Genomic DNA, 20,837 nt, shown 5'->3' with positions numbered 1-20,837 from the left:
AAAGTGGGACACTACCCGTTTATTTTAGTTTATTCATGATTATCTGTGTAAACATGTTATTTAAAACTTTGCTACACATTTCTGCTTTCAACATTCACAGGAATGTGGTGCTTGTTTGGCAGTTTGTGTTCATTGGTTTATATTTGATGCAAAGTGTCATTCTCGGTAGAAAGCAGATGAAATGTATCAAACGTAACTCGAGGTTAGAAGTATGTATTAAATCTGGTGAGATGTAACTATGTTGACAAAGTGCAGCACGCTCTTGTTGTAAAAGTGGCCCAGTTACTGCCTGTTTTTTTTTTCACATTCATGATGATATTTAGGACAGAGTATGGTGTGTTCAATGTTGACAAAAACTTGCATTCCGCCCCCAAGATATTTCTGAAATGACGTCGGTGCTCAGAAGGGTTCAGCTTGACCAGAACAAATCTGCAGATTGTTTTCTCATACTCTTTCTCAACATATTACTCCTGTGCTTAGGTTCTTACATTGGTTACCAGTGAGTTGCTGAATTGATATTAATAACTGGTGATTGAGAATATAACATTTATAGAATAGTGTTCCAAATAAGTGATCATTAGGGAAGGAGTAAATGATTGTCCTCACACTTGTACTGTATTTACAATTCCAACGTTGTTATTGTGATCAACTTAATTTAAATTGAGTACAATATAGACAATGCAAATGAACAAACATAATACCTTTATTCATTTAGTATGTATTTGAAATTGCAAAAATATCAACAAAAAAAAAATGTTTAAGCACTACATTGCAAATGTTACTGAATAAAAACAGCATGTTCATATAGGGGATTTTTTTTTCAAGATATTCCGTTGATATTTCAAATTGAAGGTGCACTTTGGAATAAGCCAGCTGGTTTCTCTCTATTATTCTCTTTGTTGAAAAAATAGATCTCTAAGCCCTTTTGAAAACTCTTTTGGCATCAACTCCATCATAATGGTAGCTCTAGAAATGATAGAGAAGAAAAAAAAAAAGAAATGTTAAACTCGAGGTAGATTTTCCCAATAATTACATACAGACATGTCAAAGCACTGGTTAGTGTTCTTTTTTTATTTTAAAAAATGTATCAGTGTATGTTGACTGTAGGGTCGGTGTCCCTGCAGGTTTTTATTCCAACTGCACCCGAAAGTACTTTATTGGAGCTTATTAGAAGCTTAATTGATCCAATTAACTAATTTAGGGTATGGTTAGAACAAAAACCAGAAGGGACACCGGCCGTCCATGACCTGAGTTGTGCACCACTGTTGTATAGCATTAAAGCCATTAGCAGTACTTAATATGTTATGTTAGGGTGTACTTTACAGCATATTGTGTCTACCATCTAAGCCACTTATCAGCAAGACTTTACCTGGACAAGCTCGTCAGCAATGATTTCTCGGACAGTGAGGAGTTCCTTGCCATTGTCTTTTCTGCTGAATTTTCCAACTAACTTATCTCCCTCCTTGGCCCACGTGCCCTGAGAAAAAAATCCAGTAGGTACGAGAATGCTTTTAAAGTGTCAAAATGAAAGAAGCAATATTTTGAGCCAAATAAAAGCAGGCTCATGCATTTGCAGCACAATGTGTCTGGTGCTCAATTTATGCAATTCAGATAACTACCATTAGGTGACATGTGCTTGAGGGTTAATTAGCTGATCTGGACTGCTCTGTTGCCAGGTAATGGGCCAAAACATTAAAAAATTAAAACATTAAATACAAATTGTAAAGTGTGCCTTTTGTCGTTTTGTGATTGTAGCCCACAAGGCTGCAGTTCACCGCGCTGGAGGGTCATCTAGATCAGAGGTGTCAAACTCAGTTCCTGGAGGGCCGCAGTGTCTTCTGGCTTTCATTCCACCTGAGCTCTCAGTTACTTAATTGATCTAATTATTTGATTAACTGGACACATTTAATACTTCTCTTGAGGCCTCAAAATGTTTCATAGGTAGTGTACCTTGAATCAAGTGCATTTTTAAAACCATCAACTGTAAAAGACCTTGCAAAATATTAAATGTCAAATTGAACAAATAATTAGATCAATTATGTTAAGAGTTTAAGTTGGAATCAAAACCAGAAGACCCTGCGGACCTCGATGACTGGAGTTTGACACCCCTGGTCTAGATGCTAATAATCTCTGTGTGGCACTGGGAGGAAGTGAGTTGTAATGCATGGGCATACTGAATTATTAGTTGATACAACTAACTACCCCAAGCGTGCTTCAATATTTAAGTAAAGAGGCATGTGCCTGTAGTGTAAACACAAGTCCTCAAACTAATCCAGCAGTAAAGGCAGCCTATGAAGAATGATTCAAATGTGTACATAAAGGGCAGTCCTCAAACAAAATATAAGAATGCTTAACTCTAAATATGTAGGTGTGTTTTTAAATGAGTAAGTCACTGCATATGATTAATAGGTCTTGCTACAATTACTGAAACTACTACTGAAAATCAATTGCTTTAAATGCTATAAAGTACTAACCACCTTCACATTCTTTTTGCATCACTATTTTATTCAGTTTCTTTTCACTGTTACAGTCAACACTCACTTCAGCTAGAGCTGTAGTCCTGTAAGCTGGTAATTATTGTATGTTAATTATTTTCTATCAAATTAATACTGGCTATCTAAGAACATATGTACCAGTATATGTTAATCATTGAAAAAAAATGATCTTACAGAGATCTCAGTTCCATCAGCTAGGCTATATTCGAAGGGAACTCCGAGGGTGAATGTGATTTCCACAGTGCGAAAGGTACTGGACTCATTGACTGTGAAATTGTCTCCATTTTGTGCAATGGTGATTTTCAAGTTGTCATGGGCTGCCAGCTTCCTCTTCACCAAATTGACACCTGTCAATGAAACATTCAACTATTTCAGGACTGAACTGCCGAGATATAAATAATGTATTTTGAAAAGTAAATCATTTATATGAAGATATTTGCACTAAATTGCATTAGTATGCCTGAAACAAAGCTCCTCTTATTCTGAGAGTTTCAACATTCAAAGCTTGGCAAGCATTTACTAATAGATAATGACTATCTGTGAGAGTTTCCACAAATGTGTAAAGCACAGGGTTCTAAAATTGTTAAGGCTGAATTGCTAAATTGTTGAGGCTGACTATTTAAAGTATTCACCTGTGTAGCTTGCAGGTCATATTTAGTGCTTATCTATTTAAAATAATTTTACAACAAAATTAAATTAACAAAACATATTATTTTTTTCATTATTATTTGTAAAGAAAACAAGGCCTAATATTTTCTTTAATATCTATTAAAACATGAGAGTGAACATGACTAGACACAACTAATAAATTTCAAATCACAGTAATTAGGTTTTATTATCAATATACAGGTAAAATTATACAGAGAAACTCACTACTTCTAGAGTTTATTTATTGGCCCTGATACAGAGTAACCGATAAAGTAAAATACTTAGCTACTAGCTCTGGACTATTAGAGCTGATTTTAAAATTGTAACACTACATAAAGCCTCCAACCCTCACCCACAGCCCATACATTCCTTGATAAGCAACCCCTCCTTATTAGCAACTTCTCACCTAACAAATAACATATGCCACATCCCCCGACAGCTCTCAGATCAGGGGAAAGAGGAAGAGATGGGTAAATAGAGAGAAAGAGGGGAAGGGAAAGAGAGAGAGAATGACACAGACTGAGAAGGGGAAGTGGAGGGAGAGAGAGAGAGAGAGAGAGAGAGAGAGAGAGAGAGAGACAGATAGAGGGGGAGGGAAAGAGAGAAAGAAACCCAGACAGACACACACACACAAGCATGGAAAGAAGACTCCTATTGCATAGCACTTTCAACTGTTCCTAGCAACCATTATATGTATTGAACTAATTCAGTTATCAGCAAGAAATAGTCAATTAAATTGTTTTTAAAAGTAAATAACAAATACTAAAACTGTCACAAACACCAGATCTTACATTATTTATATTAAGACTATTTTACATTTTTAGAAAATAAAGAAAGCTGGGCTTACCCATCTGTTCCATAAACTTGTCATAGTTGTCATTTCTGTCAACCTTCCAGGTACCGTTGAATGTCATGTTTCTAACGGGAGTGAGTTTCTGCAATGAGTGCACAGCCTGTAAAGCAGACTCACTTTATAAACCATGGCTTGCAGTAAAGTCTGTGCATTATCTAACTGATAATCTCAAAGATGATGTGGCTGTTTAAAGCTCAAGTAAGACAAATTCCTTTGTCAAGGCTAAATACATATATCACAATATTGCAGTGGATAAGTTCACCCACACAGTTGCAGTTGTTGCATAGATAAAGTATGTTATCTCTCCATTAAAGAGCATAATGGGGTGTTACAGGTTTTTTCCATTTCTTTAGTGTTTTTTTGCTTATAGAACTTTGACCCCCTAATTCATTTTAATGTATAATAGGTTGCCTAGAAGATTATCTGTAACCTATAGTCATGGTTGGTTGCAATTCAATGGATAATACACAGAAAGATTTTCTAATACTGCAAATACTGGTAAGTACAAATGAGTAAATGTAAATATGATCCATGTGATAAATTGTTAACAAACAATAGAACAGGCACTGATCCAAAACTTTTATATTTTTTTTGCTTGCAGAAACAAAGAATTCAAAGCTCAGGATAAGAAGGTACAGTAAGTTCTTCATTTAAACTTGAACAAAAAGGGTGCCTTACTGGGCAAGAAACCCAAAGGATATGGGAACAATGGTTGAAAAGACCTATAGTGCCTATAGAAAGTCTACAACCCCTTTCAAAATTTACACTTTTTGTTGCCTTATAGCCTGGAATTAAAATACATTAAAATAGTTTTTTTTCATGTATCTACACATCCTACCCCACAACTTCCAAGTGAAAAAAATGTTCTAGACATTTGTAGAAAATTAATTAAAAATAAAAACTGAAATAGCTTGGTTGGATAAGTGTCCACCCTCCATGTAATATCAATCCTAAATTAGCTGAGGTGTAACCAATCACCTTCAAAGTTACACAACAAGTTAACTGGCCTTCACCTGTGTTAAATTTTAGTGATTCACATGATTTCAGCAGTTCCTGTAGGTTCCCTCTGCTGGGTAGTGCATTTTAAAGCAAAGACTCAACCATGAGCAATAAGGTGCTTTCAAAAGAACTCCAGGACAAAGTGTTGAAAGGTACAGATCAGGAGATGGGTATAAAAAAAATATCAAAGGCCTTGAATATCCCCTGGAACATGGTCAAGACAATTATTAAGAAGTGGAAGGTGTATGGCACCACTAAGACTCTGCCTAGACCAGGCCATCCCTCCAAACTGGATGACTGAGCAAGAAGGAGACTGATCAGAGCGTCTACCAAGAAGCCAATGGTACCTTTACAAGAGCTATAGGCTTTTATGGCCAAAACTGGTCAAAGTGTGCATGTGACAACAATATCCCAAGCACTCCACAAATCTGGCCTGTATGGTAGGGTGGCAAGCAGGAAGCCATTACTCAAGAAAGCCCACCTTGGATCCTGTTTGAAGTATGCCGAAAACACTCAGGAGATTCTGTAGCCATGTGGCAAAAAGTTTTGTGGTCTGACAAAACTAAAATTGAACTTTTTGGCCTAAATGCAAAGTGTTATGTTTGGCGCAAACCCAACATAGCATGGTGGTGGAAGCATCATGTTATGGGGAAGCTTCTCATTGGCAGGGACTGGGGCACTTGTCAGGATAGAAGGGAAAATGAATGGAGCAAAGTACAAAGAAGTCCTTGAGGAAAACCTGCTGCCCTCTGCAAGAAAGCTGAAACTGGGACGGAAGTTCACCTTTCAGCATGACAACGACTCAAAGCACACAGCCAAAGCTACACTGCAGTGGCTAAGGAACAAAAAGGTAAATGTCCTTGAGCTGCCCAGTCAGAGTCCCGACCTTTTTGAATTGAAAATTTGTGGCAATTTGTACATTGCTCTCCCCAAGGAACTTGACAGAGCTTGAACAGGTCTGTCAAAGGTGCTTCCACCAAGTATTAACTCTGGGGGGTGGAGACATATCCAATTATGATCTTTCAGTTTTGTAGTTTTAATATATAATTTTTTTCTCAATAAAAACTTTTTTTCCACTTAACAGTGTGGAGTATGGTGAGTAGATCAGTGGAAAAAAAATCCTCATTTACAGTGGCTCTCAAAAGTATTCACCCACCTTGGACTTTTCCAGATTTTATTGTGTTACAACATTGAATCAAAATGGATTAGGAGTTTTTGCCACTGATCAACACAAAAAAAGTCCATAATGTCAAAGTGAAAAATAAAATCTACAAATTCTTCTAAATCAATTACAAATCCAAAACAGAAAATTATTGATTGCATAAGTATTCACCCCCTTGAGTCAATATTTGCTAGAGATACCTTTGGAAGCAATTACAGCTATGAGTCTATTTGGATAAGTCTCTATCAGCTTTGCACATCTGGACACTGCAATTTTTGCCTTTGCAAAATTGCTCAAGCTCCGTCAAGTTGGATGGGGACCTTTAGTGAACAGCAATTTTCAACTCTTTCCATATATTCTCAATTGGATTGAGGTCAGGGCTTGGACTGGGCCACTGTGTGTGTGTTCTGTGATTGGTTGTTTAAGTTCTGTTAATGTTCTGTTAGGCACATAGGATCTGCAGGGCGGTGCTAGTAGCCTTCATCCTAGCCCGCAAAAGGACTCTCACCGAAGTGCACCGTCGGGTCTGTGATTGTTATCTCTCAGGTGCTGTTCACGTCTGAACAATGTATCTCTTCATGTTTATCTGTTCAATGTGTCGGTTCAACACCAAACAGCGGCATTTACCCACTTTTTAAAATTTACCACTACACCACTGCTCCTAAACAATGCTGAAAAACAGTATATAATGGAAAATTACCTATATGGTAACAGGGTCCTGGGAGACAGTCAACATGGTTTTAGGAAAGGGAGATCATGTCTAACTAACTTGCTTGATTTTTTTGAGGATGCAACATCGATAATGGATAATTGCAAAGCATATGACATGGTTTATTTAGATTTCCAGAAAGCTTTTGACAAAGTCCCGCACAAAAGATTAATTCTCAAACTGAACGCAGTTGGGATTCAAGGAAACGCATGTACATGGATTAGGGAGTGGTTAACATGTAGAAAACAGAAAGTACTTATTAGAGGAAAACCTCAGAATGGAGTGTGGTAACCAGTGGTGTACCACAGGGATCAGTATTAGGTCCTCTGCTATTCCTAATCTACATTAATGATTTAGATTCTGGTATAGTAAGCAAACTTGTTAAATTTGCAGACGACACAAAAGTAGGAGGAGTGGCAAACACTGTTGCAGCAGCAAAGGTCATTCAAAATGATCTAGACAAGATTCAGAACTGGGCAGACACATGGCAAATTACATTTAATAGAGAAAAGTGTAAGGTACTGCACGCAGGAAATAAAAATGTACATTATAAATATCATATGGGAGATACTGAAATTGGAGAAGGAATCTATGAAAAAGACCTAGGAGTTTATGTTGACTCAAAAATGCCTTCATCTAGACAATGTGGGGAAGCTATAAAAAAGGCTAACAAGATGCTCGGATACATTGTGAAAAGTGTCGAATTTAAATCAAGGGAAGTAATGTTAAAACTGTACAATGCATAAGTAAGACCTCATCTTGAATATTGTGTGCAGTTCTGGTCACCTCGCTATAAAAAAGATATTGCTGCTCTAGAAAGAGTGCAAAGAAGAGCGACCAGAATTATTCCGGGCTTAAAAGGCATGTCATATGCAGACAGGCTAAAAGAATTGAATCTGTTCAGTCTTGAACAAAGAAGACTACATGGCGACCTAATTCAAGCATTCAAAATTCTAAAAGGTATTGACAGTGTAGACCCAAGGGACTTTTTCAGCCTGAAAAAAGAAACAAAGACCAGGGGTCACAAATGGAGATTAGACAAAGGGGCATTCAGAACAGAAAATAGGAGGCACTTTTTTACACAGAGAATTGTGAGGGTCTGGAATCAAATCCCCAGTAATGTTGTTGAAGCTGACACCCTGGGATCCTTCAAGAAGCTGCTTGATGAGATTTTGGGATCAATAAGCTACTAACAACCAAACGAGCAAGATGGGCCGAATGGCCTCCTCTCGTTTGTAAACTTTCTTATGTTCTTATATGTTCTGTAAACTATGCAGGACTGATTTTAATGTGGGACATGAGAGCAAGAATGATGTCAAAAACACCAAAAAGCCAGCGATGCTCAGAAAACCATCGTTTCAATTATAATATCTTTCATTGCCAAAGGAAAAACAGAAATGAAGCAAGTTACAAGTGCAGACCTTTACATGTGACTAGTGCAGCAAATCTGTAGCAGACATGTTCCTAGAGGCAGTTTATTATTGCAGAGGCCAAAGTGTATCTGCTTGAACACTATAAAAGCGGAGGGTCACAACAGAAGAGCGGCCCTCGTTCCCAGTGTCCCCCCATATTTACACAAGCATGCACCCCCCCCCCCCCCCCCCCCCCGGTCTCTCTCAAATTCTTTTGTCCCCAAAAGATACACAAAAAAAACAGTATTGCATTCATAGCAAGGTCCAGAACACACAGGTTCAGTGAGCATCCCAATTAATTCTGGAATCGGTCTATAGCGCACACAGCTTGGTCTCCAGGTCCTTTCACAGGGCGGTGAGGCAGCTCCCGCTGTCACTGGAGATGGTGAGACTGCGGTGGATGAATCCTCGGTCAGTCAGGGTGCAAGGGGAAGATTTGTTTGCTCCCGGCTGAAGCATTACTGGTGGAGGTGAAGGGGTGTCCAGCAGCTACCCTTGATATGGAGCAAGCCGATCACGGTGCAACATGACCTGGTGACTCCTCGCAATTAGCAGCACTCAGTCTTTCCATTACCTTGCAGGGGCCAACTGAGGGGGGCTCGAGCTTGGGGTAGCAACCTTATCTCATCATGCCTCTTTCCCCGAAGGTCATAGTGGTGGTGAAGGTGGATCACAGCATTTTGCAGCTGCTCCTGGGCGAAAGCACTGAGTTCTGTCCAGCCGGTCCTGCAGAAGCTGGACATACTCTGGCCCAGGAGGCTTCCTTGTCCGGTGGCTGTCCAAAGAAGATATCCGCAGGTGTATTCAGCTCAGGGGTGCAGCGGGTGAATTCCTGTACAGTGGTGTGGCAGGCAACAGGATCAGTGGCAGGTGCAGGTCCTAGTCACGCTAGTGACTGCTGGTGAGGATGGCCAGCTGTGTGCTCAGCGTCCAGTTAAAACACTTGACCAGACCATCACTCTAAGAGTTCAGTGGGACCTGGTCTTGCAGATTCCCAAACACTGGCACCCTGTACTTGAAATTGTGCCCTTGGTCAGAATTCAGCTCCTGGGGGACCCTGAATCAGGAAACCTAACAGTCCACCAACGCACCTGCCACTGTCGGAACCTCCTAGTCTGGCAGTGTGTAGGCTTCAGGCCACTTCATGAAATAATCCATGGCGACCAGCACCACTCGATTACCTTGATCGGTGGCCGGGAAGGGCCCCAAGACATCCACCCCGATGTGCTTCATCGGCACGCTGACCTGGTACTGCTCGAGGGGAGCCTGGGAGCGCTCACCTTGCCCCTTCTTTGCTGTGCAGTCACCACAGCAGCGGATCACCCCCAGTAAAGTGAGCCTAGAGGCACGCCAGAATCTTTGTGATGGTGAAGTGCCATACCCCAAATACCCCGTGGTTTGCCTGCAGCACATCGTCCTGGAGAGGGGCTGGCACCACAATCTGTCACCGCTGCTCTCTGCTGGCTGGCTCCTGCCACCACTGGTATAGTACACCAGGGGAGCTACCTCCTCCCAAGCTGATCGCCTGTCTCCCTCTTTCCAGCACAAGCTGACTTCGGGATCCTGTGCTTGTTACCTGCCCCTCCCAGATATGCACACCCTCACTGTCCTCTCCCACAGCTTCCTGCTCTCTGGCCTCCTGCTGCTCACAGTAACTACCCTTTGTGGCACCTTTTATTTCTAGTTTTTGTACTGTGTTTTATTTTGCCTTTTGTACAGCTTACTGTATGTGTCCTCTGTGCATTATTATCGCTGGTAAAGTCACATGACCCCTTTATTTCTGTATTAATAAATCCTGTGTGCCTGTGCTGGCGTTTCAACTCTGCCTCCCATGTCTCTCTGTATTGCCTAAGCAGTGGTTACCCACACACGTGGCACAAGCACCCTGTCACAGATGGTGTGGCAAGATGACAGAGGGTGAGGCTCAGAAACAGTTTCAAAGTTCAAAAATAAAGCTTTTAATCAACAAAATACATCAAATAAATAGGCACAAGGGCCAAACAAAAAGGTTTCAAAACAAAAACAATTAAACACAAAACAAAACTTACAAAATAAATCTTCCAGGCTAGGCGTTGCCTTCACTGGTTTCAAACACACAAAGAAAACCCACTCTGGCTCTCCTTCTGGCTCTCCTTCTGGCTCTCCTTCTGGCTCTCCTTCTGGCTCTCCTTCTGGCTCTCCTTCTGGCTCTCCAACCTCTTCCAAAACTCTCCTCCCTACTGGGAGGCTGAGGCCTCCTTTTATGTCAGGTGGCTAAATGATAATTGAATAATTACATTAGTTGATTGCTCCCACCTGGGGCAATCAACCTGGGCAGGGAGGAGAATTTAACTCCATCCCTGCCAGTATTTCTAAGGGCAGAGCCCTGCTCTGCCACAGATTAATTTATTGAAGTTTTTTTCTTGTTATACCAAACTTAGCCTTTAGATTTGTTGTGAGCTAAAAGTGACAATGCCAACTGTGTATGCTTTGCTGTCGGGCAAAATCCACTACAGTGGACCTGTTTACAAAGTACTGGCTGCTACCAAATCAGCAACTAGACCCAGGAGCCGTTGGCAGTCTTATTTGTCCTAAGTTGAACCAAGTCGGAAAATACTGGGGATGCCGCGAGATTTTGAATGGCCAACCGCCAGCGAATTATTTTTCAACTCCGCAAACATTTTAACTGTGCTTCATTCTCCACTAGGCTTCAGCTGAAGTTCGTCTTTCTTTTCATTCCCTCTACTTTGCGCCTAAAAACCTGGGGTGCGTTCAATAGCTAGAGTGCTACAGAATATTCTGAAACATTTTTTATTGAACGCCCTGTTACAAAAAAGCGCTCTGTAACATTAGCTAACACTCTCAGGACTTGACTCTGTGGGTGTGTCAAAATGGTGGAGGTGAACTACCAGTGTGCAAAGTGCAGTCACATTTGACCACAATATCTGTGTTAAATACATACATTATTGTGCAGTATTGTTAATGTGTAAATTCTGTTTGCTTTAAAAAAGTGAGGTTTTTCGTACGTTTCCACATGTACAAGAAATAAACTGTCTTATGTTTTGCAATGGCTGCACACATTTATAAATCTTATTGTAAATTAATATAAACTTATGGTCACATACTGCAGTATTTTTGTTACGTTACTAAAGGTAGGAATATTAAAAGCTATTATGCCTTAGAGTTTTGCTACCCCTGCACAGTTATAATGTTTCTTTTTTTTAATAAAAAAGGGGGTCGAGTGATATTAACTTCATTATTATTATTATTATTATTATTATTATTATTATTATTTATTATTATTTTTATTATTATTATTATTATTATTTCACTGATGACAAAGATTGAAGCAGTGCACAGTGGCATAGTAGTTGATGCGGAGTTCCTAGTCACCCAGGATAATGATGATAATGATGAAACTACTGAAGCTGAGGCCAGTACACAGGAGCAGCATCCCCACAACATACTCAATGCAAGTGTCATCAACAGATGGGATTCGAATGGTAACATGGTTGGAAGTATATTGGACTTATAGAAAGAAAGAAATTAGTTGCTGAAGCACACTGGTCAGTTTAAGAAATTCTTAACTCCAGAGGATAAGGATCTCCTGAAAGAATGGAAGGAGTTTCTGAAGACATTTGGAGAAATGACACAACCTGTTAGTTCTAATGAGCCACATTTCGGACCGATACCAATGCTAAAGAATTAAATTAGAGAAGCTGCAGTCATTTCATACAAGGACCTCCCTGCAGTAAAGGTAAGGTATTAGCAACTGCACGCCGCTTATTGACAACTTTATTACTAGTTGCCAGTGCTACAGAGCACACTTGCATGATTTATGCTTATATTTCATGCAGCTTTTATAACACACTGACTTCGCAACTCCATATTTCTGGCGACTGAGGCAGAATCATGGCTTTGAAACTGGCTATAAAGCTGCACTCACAATTGAGATGGATATAAAGCAGGAGGTCGTACATTATAAAAAGCGGAAAACATTGTACAATGTCTTATTTTAAAATTGTGTTCTTTAGAATTGATTGTAAGTACATCACATCATTTTTATGTTTGCTTTACTCATTGTAAAAGCCTGCTTTTTTTTTCTTTTTTTTTTTACACACGCGTGAAGTAAACAGTTCTATTGGGTATGTTGTATTTCTTATGTTAATTTTTTAACACTAATATTTAAAACATATGTATTTCAGTGCCATATTTGTACTACAGTATATATCGTTCCATATACATGCACTTGAAGTCGGGGGCTTTTTGCTTATTGGCAGATTTCGGTTAATGACAACTTTTTGCTGGGGACCGAGAGATTGTTAATAAGCAGCAATTATATATATATATATATATATATATATATATATATAGATATATATATATATATATATATATTATATCAATGAAAATCTTTCTTTGGGTTCTCATTTTCCACGACTCACCGTCTCAGTAAAGCCGGAACGTCCCTGACTTAGAACTTTTCACTGAAATGGAGAAAAATAAACATAGATATAAGCTGTCCAGAATTGTGGTGGTCCTGTTGACACCCTACTTGAAAAACAAACCAGAGGCTTTGTGTTTCATTTATTTATTTATTTATTTTTAAGGAATATACATATATATAATATATATATTGAAAGGTTTTAAGAGGTGAGCTTACAATTCACTTCATATTCTAGAAATACAAATAAGGGCATCATGTATTAATGTAGTTCATCAGGGTTTCATCAATACCGTGCTTCTCTTTACTTTACCATGACATACTCAACTTTACTATGCTTTACCATGTTGTACAGTGCATAGCAGAAAAAAAAAACACAATACATTTGTATAGCATGTCAGACATACAACTGCCACAGTCAGACCAGTTAAATAACAGTATACACATAATAACAGAAAAGCAGCAATTTTAACATTACATTAAAACCTTCTCAGATAAGACAGCCATTTTATAAAAGTGCGTTTTTAGTATTGACTTGAAAACTGTAACGGCCACAGCTTCCGTGACAAACGAAGGCTGAGTATTCCTTAATCTTGGAAATCTACAAGAAAAAGCCCTACCTACTGTGTTGCTCTTGTTGACCCTGAGAATAACCAGTAGCCCCACATCTTGTGATCTCAGAGTGTGGTTTGGAAGATACACGTTCAGTAACTCCTACAAATAACTAGCTGCTAATTCATCCAGGGCCTTGTAAGTCAACAGCAAAATCTTAAAATCATTTCATATTACACAGGGAGCCAGCGTCCATGGAAAATGCTCAAGAAAGAACCACGGTTCTAAATCTAACCCAAATTCTCAATGTTATCATAAAACCTAAACCTTAAAGTCTCTATTAGATTGGCAAATGGCTATTCATCCCCCAGGGGGACGAATTTAAATATTACTCTCTACATAACAGATACTATTAGAAGTGTGGATGTTCCTGGAACATTTGGTCCAGGTGTTCCTTTGGGGGTTCAAACTGCCACTTCAATCTCCACTATCTCTGCTTTTGAACATGATACCTGCAATGACAGTATATATTACCAGTGAAAAGATTAGATGGAAGACTCGTCTTACGTTAAATCTTACAGTACTTTAACCTGGGTTTCTATTGTCTCAGAGGAAACAATCTGCTAAAGAAAAAACAAAACCAGCAAAACAAAACAGTATATAAAACTGTTATTAATTGACTTCTGAAAAAAAAAAAATGCTTTACTGTGTAGGTAAATCCAATCGACTATAAATTACAGCAATTTGTTAACAAAATATCAACCATTTGTAAAAATAAATGTGTATTATACTGCATGGTGGTTTCATTAAGACTGTGTAACTTTATTAGACAATCAGGTTTTTCTAATTTACTTGACTTTTAGGGTGGAATGCACCAATGTAGATAAACACTAACCCAAATTAAATCAAGGATTATATTTGATCGAGTTGAACACAACTTTAAACCAGGTTTTATAAGTAATCCTTGTTTAAAACAAATCCAAGATTATACATGTCTTAACCCAAGATTAAAATATAATCATATTGCACCACTAATTTTAATACCTTAACAAAATTAATCTTTTCAGTAAAAAAACCGCACAAACAGTCTCAACTTGGAGAACATGAAATGCTAGTCAGGGCAAATCTCATCCGATGAATATTTAGTAAAACCCATTAATCACAAACAAATAAGCCATAAGCATGCTTAATTATTATTATTATTATTATTATTATTATTATTATTATTATTATTATTATTATTATAACAACCTGGTTTCACATTATGACTGTGTAGCCTATAATTATTGTTTATTTGAGTCAAAGCAAAAAGAATTGGAGACTATAGCTATGTATTGTGTTTATATATCCTGTGTTATGACTCCAAATGTATTTTTTTTTTTTAATAATAAAAAATATTATGCGGCATGTTAAAAGTATATACATGTAAGCAGAGGTTCATTTGTGCTGGATTGGAGCGGATCGTAGGTCCTGTAACTTTTTGTCTGACAGGTGAAAATTATAGTTTGGAATGACCCATATGAAGAAAAAAAGTTATTTTATGTTGCAAAAAAGAACTCTATGTACATAACATGTAAAAAACTGAGCTTTCCTATTCCATGAATTGAATGACAAAAGTGTTCTGTAACGATACATTCTAGGATGTGACAACAACGGGTAAGAAAATTACTAGTTTTTTTTTTTTTTTCACAACCCAATAAGTGCTTGTCGTTCCCATTGATCAGATTAGTCAGCCCACCACTGGTATTGTGCAAACCTGAAGATTATATTAAAACAGGGCTAGGCAAATGTTGGTCAGCAATAAGGCATGAAACCCACAAGCAGATATGAACATTATATAGAAGCTACTGTAAGTCAGGGTCAGTGGAATATTTTTTTGAAGAAATGCTATCCCTTCATTAATCAGAAGAATCGCTACCTTTTTGTTTACAAACTCACCCCAGCATGTACAGGTGTTGATAAATAACAAACTTCAGTGGGCTTAAATTAATGCTCATTCCAAATCATCTCCAGTAAATTAATAATTTCTATAACTTTGGAGCTTTGCTGCCTGCAACGTAAGGACAATTTGCCACTTTAGGTAGCCTACAAACACTTTTGCACTAAAATGTAAAATAAAGCTATTCTTACAGTTAATTGATATTCAGAATTAATGCAGGGCAACCCAGTAGAGATCCGGTTAAGGATTGTAGGAAAGCCACAGACTCCATGTGGGGCCTATTTTAACGCTTTTTCATTAATTTAAAACATAATTTGAGCAGAGAAATAGTACTGTATATAATGAGTAAAATTAACAGAATGTAAAGTTTTCTTATGCTTGAACTCTTTTTGTTTATATTTGCTTTTACATTTACATTTGTAAAATATGGTGTATACAAATAATGAGTGATTGCTAATCAGAAATCTAGGATTACCTGCCTAATCCAAGATTTACTAATCCTAATTTCAATTTTTTGATGCAATATAACTGTGATTAAAAATAACCTCAGATCATATAACCCTAGATTAGCACTAAACTGATTTTATTTAATCCATGTTGGTGCATTCGACTTTAGGCTCTTTCAACACCACTCAGCCAGCTCCCTACTGTATACTCAATATATAAATATATTCCCATGAGTTAAAGGTGCAGACTGGCAAATTGGTTAACTGTCATCATCGTTCCAGGCTTGAGGGCTTGCAGACTTATTTTCATGGAATAACAAGACAGAAAAAAACATTGCAAGGGTAAATAGAACTCTCTCCTGTTTGTGTGTGTGTGTGTGTGTGTGTGTTTTTTAATATCAATGTGCAAATGTGAATTTTATTGTACCCTTTGGTTATACATACGTACAGCATTAATCATTTGAACAGTAATTTATTCTGGACTGAGATTTGCCTGTTTTCCACCAACAATAAAGTACAGCTTGTGAAGAATGAAACTGAAGCAATACCTTATACAAAAATGAACATAATATTTGTGCAAATTATAAATAAAACATCAAATTCACAAAAGCCACCCCCCTTTCGCCAATTTTGATTGAGTCTGATATTATCACTGGACATTTGTTTTCAATAGCCACAATACAGGATTAATAACTGACATGCATTATTAAGGTAAATAATAAACTGATATAAGATTGTACATTATCTCAACTACTGTTATTGCAGTTACAATTGATATATAAAATTTCAGAAAATTGGCTTTATTTGGTTTTGCACAACAGCAATCATAAACGTGTTCTGTGACTGCTGTACTGAGCACAGGCAGCAGATGTGAGGAGTTGCTTTATAAACGGGACACGTACTGCATTTTTTAAAATGTTTTTATTTGAGTTGTTTACCAAGCTGAAACGCAAACACTTTATAAAATAAATAATATTAAGGAGACTAGACAGTTCATAATAGGTACCTCAGTTCTGCTCTGGCGCCTTACTGGCAAAGGAAAAACATTCCTTTAATTTATATTAAATGTATAATGTTTGTATTCCCTGCCCTGGCATCTTTAAAATGCCAGTGTCAATTATACATTACCAATCACATACTCCACAGAGTGTATCTCCTGCTGTAACCCATTTTAAATAAGCAGCAGTACTGTAGTACACAGTACATTACTCCACTCTGTTCTTTAAGCTTCCTCATGTGGCAAAATCATCAGTACAATAAAAATACTGTAAATAATTTGAAAAAAAGAATACATAGCAAAATGGCTCACAGGGTTAGCAACTGTGGCATAATTAATCATTGTGTTACTTTGTTATTTAAGTAACACTGTTTGAAAATAGCATAGGAAAAAGTTGATCACTGTCTGTATATGTAAAATTGTCTATGAAAAAAATATCTACACCACTGGGACTAGGAAAAGATCACATCGAGAAACCAGAGAAGGAAAACATTTAAGAAGATTGTGGAAAAGGCAATTGAACCTAACAGTGGAAACTGTTGAAAATGTTTTGAGATTTTTTGAAGTGAGTTCATAGCCTGCAAACACTCAATATAAACACTGTAGTGTAGCACATGTGCTTTATTATATCAGACAAGCACTTATGGAGTAAAACAACAAGTTCAAAACAGACCAAAATACATCTACACAATATATACACTAATCAGCAATTAAAGAATCCAAGAGTGACAGGCTTTTTCACTGATTTATATCTTCTTGATCAGATTTTTATCATTTAAATTACTGGCTGTTTAAATTACTGGACGTAATAAAATACAACAATTGCTGTGCATACACAAGGAGTATCCTTTACCCTCAGAGTTCAACTTCCAGATGCTTGTCACCTGTGCTGTAAACAGTTAAAAAAAAAAATAAAAAAAATCATTCATTAACAAGCATCAAGCAGGATTTTTTTTTTATAAATGGAAAATCACTACCATTACTACTAATAATAATGACATAATGTAATCGGTAAAAAAAATAAAAAAAAACTTTTCTGAACATAGTCCTTTGTCAGTGCTGCACAGTTACCGGGAGATCACAGTTTTATAGTGCTGTGTAACAACATGTGTGATTGCCGCTGTGTTATTGACCACAAAGCACTTTATTTACTGTAGTAGTATGGCAATAAGCATTATAATATTAGAAATCCATATTATTTGCAAAAAACTTAATAGCTCAGTTAAGGCGAACAACATAAAACTCTCTGCAGATAACACAAGAGACATCCATCATCATGGTCCGCTAGGCATATGACCTCTAACTGCTCCCTAGAGACCGTCTGGGAGGCTGCCGAGGGTAGGGAAGGCTCACTGCATAAGGATGGATATTTTAGGGCTGCTACGAAGGGTACATTTTGACCTTTGAAGGTTGAAGGTTCGAACCTTCAGTGGTACTAATTTGCTGACATCACCATATATTAGAATACAAATCCTATTATTTTACAGGCAAGTCATATACATGGAATGAAACATGAATATGTATTTTAAAAATATGTTATATAGAACAGTAATCATGTTGTTATAACTTAAATAAAAATACATGTTGTTTATTTACACGTAATTGATGCTGCTTGCGAGTAAGCTTGCAGCAGCACTAATTGCAGCGGAGTTAGGATAAAATTAACATATTTCCCACTCACAAACTGAAAAGACAACGTTACAGTCAATCTTATGGAGTCCCAATTATAAAGAGACATATATGACTTTCAGGCAGTTATTATTTTTATTTATTTTTAATTGAAAACAATTGCCTCACCCTGTGTGATGCGCCTATATATATATATATATATATATATATATATATATATATATATATATATATATATATCACCATGGGAACAAGATGCTGACTCGTCAACTTAACGCTTACTTCTCTCACAGTTCTCAAATTCTTGGATTACACGCAAAGTAAAAAGTGAAAAACCATTATATCATTACATAGATATAGTCTGCACAGCAAATAACATCACAGATACTTTTCTTTGAGCCTGCCTGGAGGGCTAACCAATGAAAACACCTTCATTCCTAAGTCTGTAGGATCTGCAGCAGTGATGGAGGGGAGTGCATCTTTTGACAGCAAAACTGTATATTTCATACTACAGGCAAATTGTATATATGAATGAACCAATAGTACAGCACTTCACCAGTCAAGGACATGACATAAATGATGTAAAGATTGTAGTATTAGAACAGCTAAAATTGGACAATGTGTAAAAGAAGGTAAATGGATAAATAGACTGAACACGATTATGCCAGCCAGATTCAACAGAAAAGAATTAACTCCAATAAATATATAACATTTAAATAAATAAATAAATAAATGAACAAACAAAATTCATTAAAAAGTTATGCATGCTGATGCGCTGGGGAGGCCAAATCAAGGCTGATCCTCAGAGCCAGCATTGCATGATAATATAAATATAAGTTTATATAAAATAATGTTAATTAGAATTAATATAGATTTAAAGATATAAGTAAAAATGATGTCACAATATATAGAACAGCATTACATCATGTAAGAATAAATCATGGATTTGAATATAAACAATAACAAGTAGTTGTCATGCCGTCAAACACCTATAAATACCTCCAATGTTTTGATTCAAACACAGGCTCCCTTGAGAAAGATATATACAACATATCGAAACGTTGGGCAACTGGCTCTTTGAGCTAATATATATATATATATAGTGTAATTAATGTTACCGTAATTAAATATCATGTACAAATTAAATAGATAAAATAATTAGCTTAAATCATAATCATAGGATATTTTAAAATGTTTAATAATTATATAATAAAACAAAATCTTATGAAGGTCATGCATAAGACCACAAGGCCACCCTTGATGATAACCATTAAATGCTCCCCTAAAGGTCCATGTTTTTAAATGTTTAAAAATCATGTAAGATAGTACATATTTATAAGGCTGATTCCTTTTTTCTAACTTGGTTGTTTTTGTAGATATAAAATGTTTTGGTCAGATATTACTACTTTTTGTTTAGTTATTTTGTATATTTTAAAGTGTTTAATGTCTACATGTTAATTTCACTAGAAGTGAACCCATTCTTTCAGGGGTAATTGCAACATATAAGCTGTGCCTTAAAACACTAGGCAATCCTTAGCTTCGGTTGCACCATGCCTCCCTAAAGGCAACATACAGTAAGTATAATTATAGGCAGACGTCATTCACTGCCTTAATTCAGATTTCTTTTTGTGACAGTAGTATGCCAACACATCACCATGGTTTATTAACCTTTAGCCTCACCATCTTTTATTATGTACCATAATAGCCATTTTATAATCGCAATAACTCACGCCATGAAATTGCCTTGCCTAGTTCATATCAATATCTACATGTGTGCAGAGTTTCACGATAATTTGCTTATTGTAGGATTTGCTTTTTCAACAAGGAGAAAAAGAAGTAGAACAAGATTCTGTCCACTTTTTGATTGCTTATTTCTCTTAAACTATAACACATTTTAAAATGCTGATTGTCAATGTGATGTTAGTGTGTTAAGATCGGTTTGGAAGCATAAGAATAATGATATTCCAACATTTGGAACAGCAGTGGCAATACCCCAGATCTGGCAAAAAGTGTGGTCCTGTATATATAGTCACAGTAGCATGGACGGCTGCCTGCTAAAGTGAGCTTTTGAAAACACAGCTTAAATAAGGTAAAGTCTTCTTGAAAAGGGAAACGTTAAACATAACTGCAAACTCACATATTTTATACCCATTGAAGTTTCTCTTTTAAATATGAATCATACATTTATTTTGGATTCCTCAGTAAGAGACATTATCTAAGAAGCTGTAAGTTCTGAATTGTTTTTCTTACAAGAACTCAAACCTTCAGAATTAACTTGTGTGTGCCAGATGCGTTCCTTCAGTGCAGCTTGGAAAAGAATGAAAGATATTTATAAAAAAATAGCATTAAAATTCAAATACATGCTTGTTTGCTTGTTTCATATAGGCAAATGTGAGATATATTAAGTGATTTTGCAGCTAGATGTACTTTAAGTGGCTGTATTGTGTTAATAGCAATTTGGAGTTAAGAGCTTTGAGACTTTATCTGTACACCTTTTAAGGTATTACAGTACATGTTTAATGTTTTCCTGTAAAATTTATCCCAGCGTTGTATTATTTGTAAATTTTATTAAG

At 36.8% G+C, this 20,837-nt stretch overlaps 1 protein-coding gene across 1 annotated transcript; it reads right to left on the bottom strand.

Annotated features, from left to right (window-relative positions):
- Positions 1-800: 800 nt before the first annotated feature.
- On the bottom strand, positions 801-4,071 carry fabp2 (fatty acid binding protein 2, intestinal). Its single transcript, XM_041227473.1, has 4 exons — positions 3,991-4,071; positions 2,670-2,842; positions 1,370-1,477; positions 801-966 (listed from the first exon to the last, which is right to left on the bottom strand). The coding sequence occupies exons 1-4, from the start codon at positions 4,055-4,057 to the stop codon at positions 916-918; spliced, it is 399 nt and encodes a 132-aa protein (XP_041083407.1). The 5' UTR covers positions 4,058-4,071; the 3' UTR covers positions 801-915.
- Positions 4,072-20,837: the final 16,766 nt, after the last annotated feature.

Source organism: Polyodon spathula, chromosome 1 (genome assembly GCF_017654505.1).
Source record: "Polyodon spathula isolate WHYD16114869_AA chromosome 1, ASM1765450v1, whole genome shotgun sequence".
In the NCBI taxonomy this organism is placed as follows: Eukaryota; Metazoa; Chordata; class Actinopteri; order Acipenseriformes; family Polyodontidae; genus Polyodon; species Polyodon spathula.
Note: the sequence above shows the minus strand (reverse complement) of the source record. Positions and strands in the feature narration are given on the sequence as shown.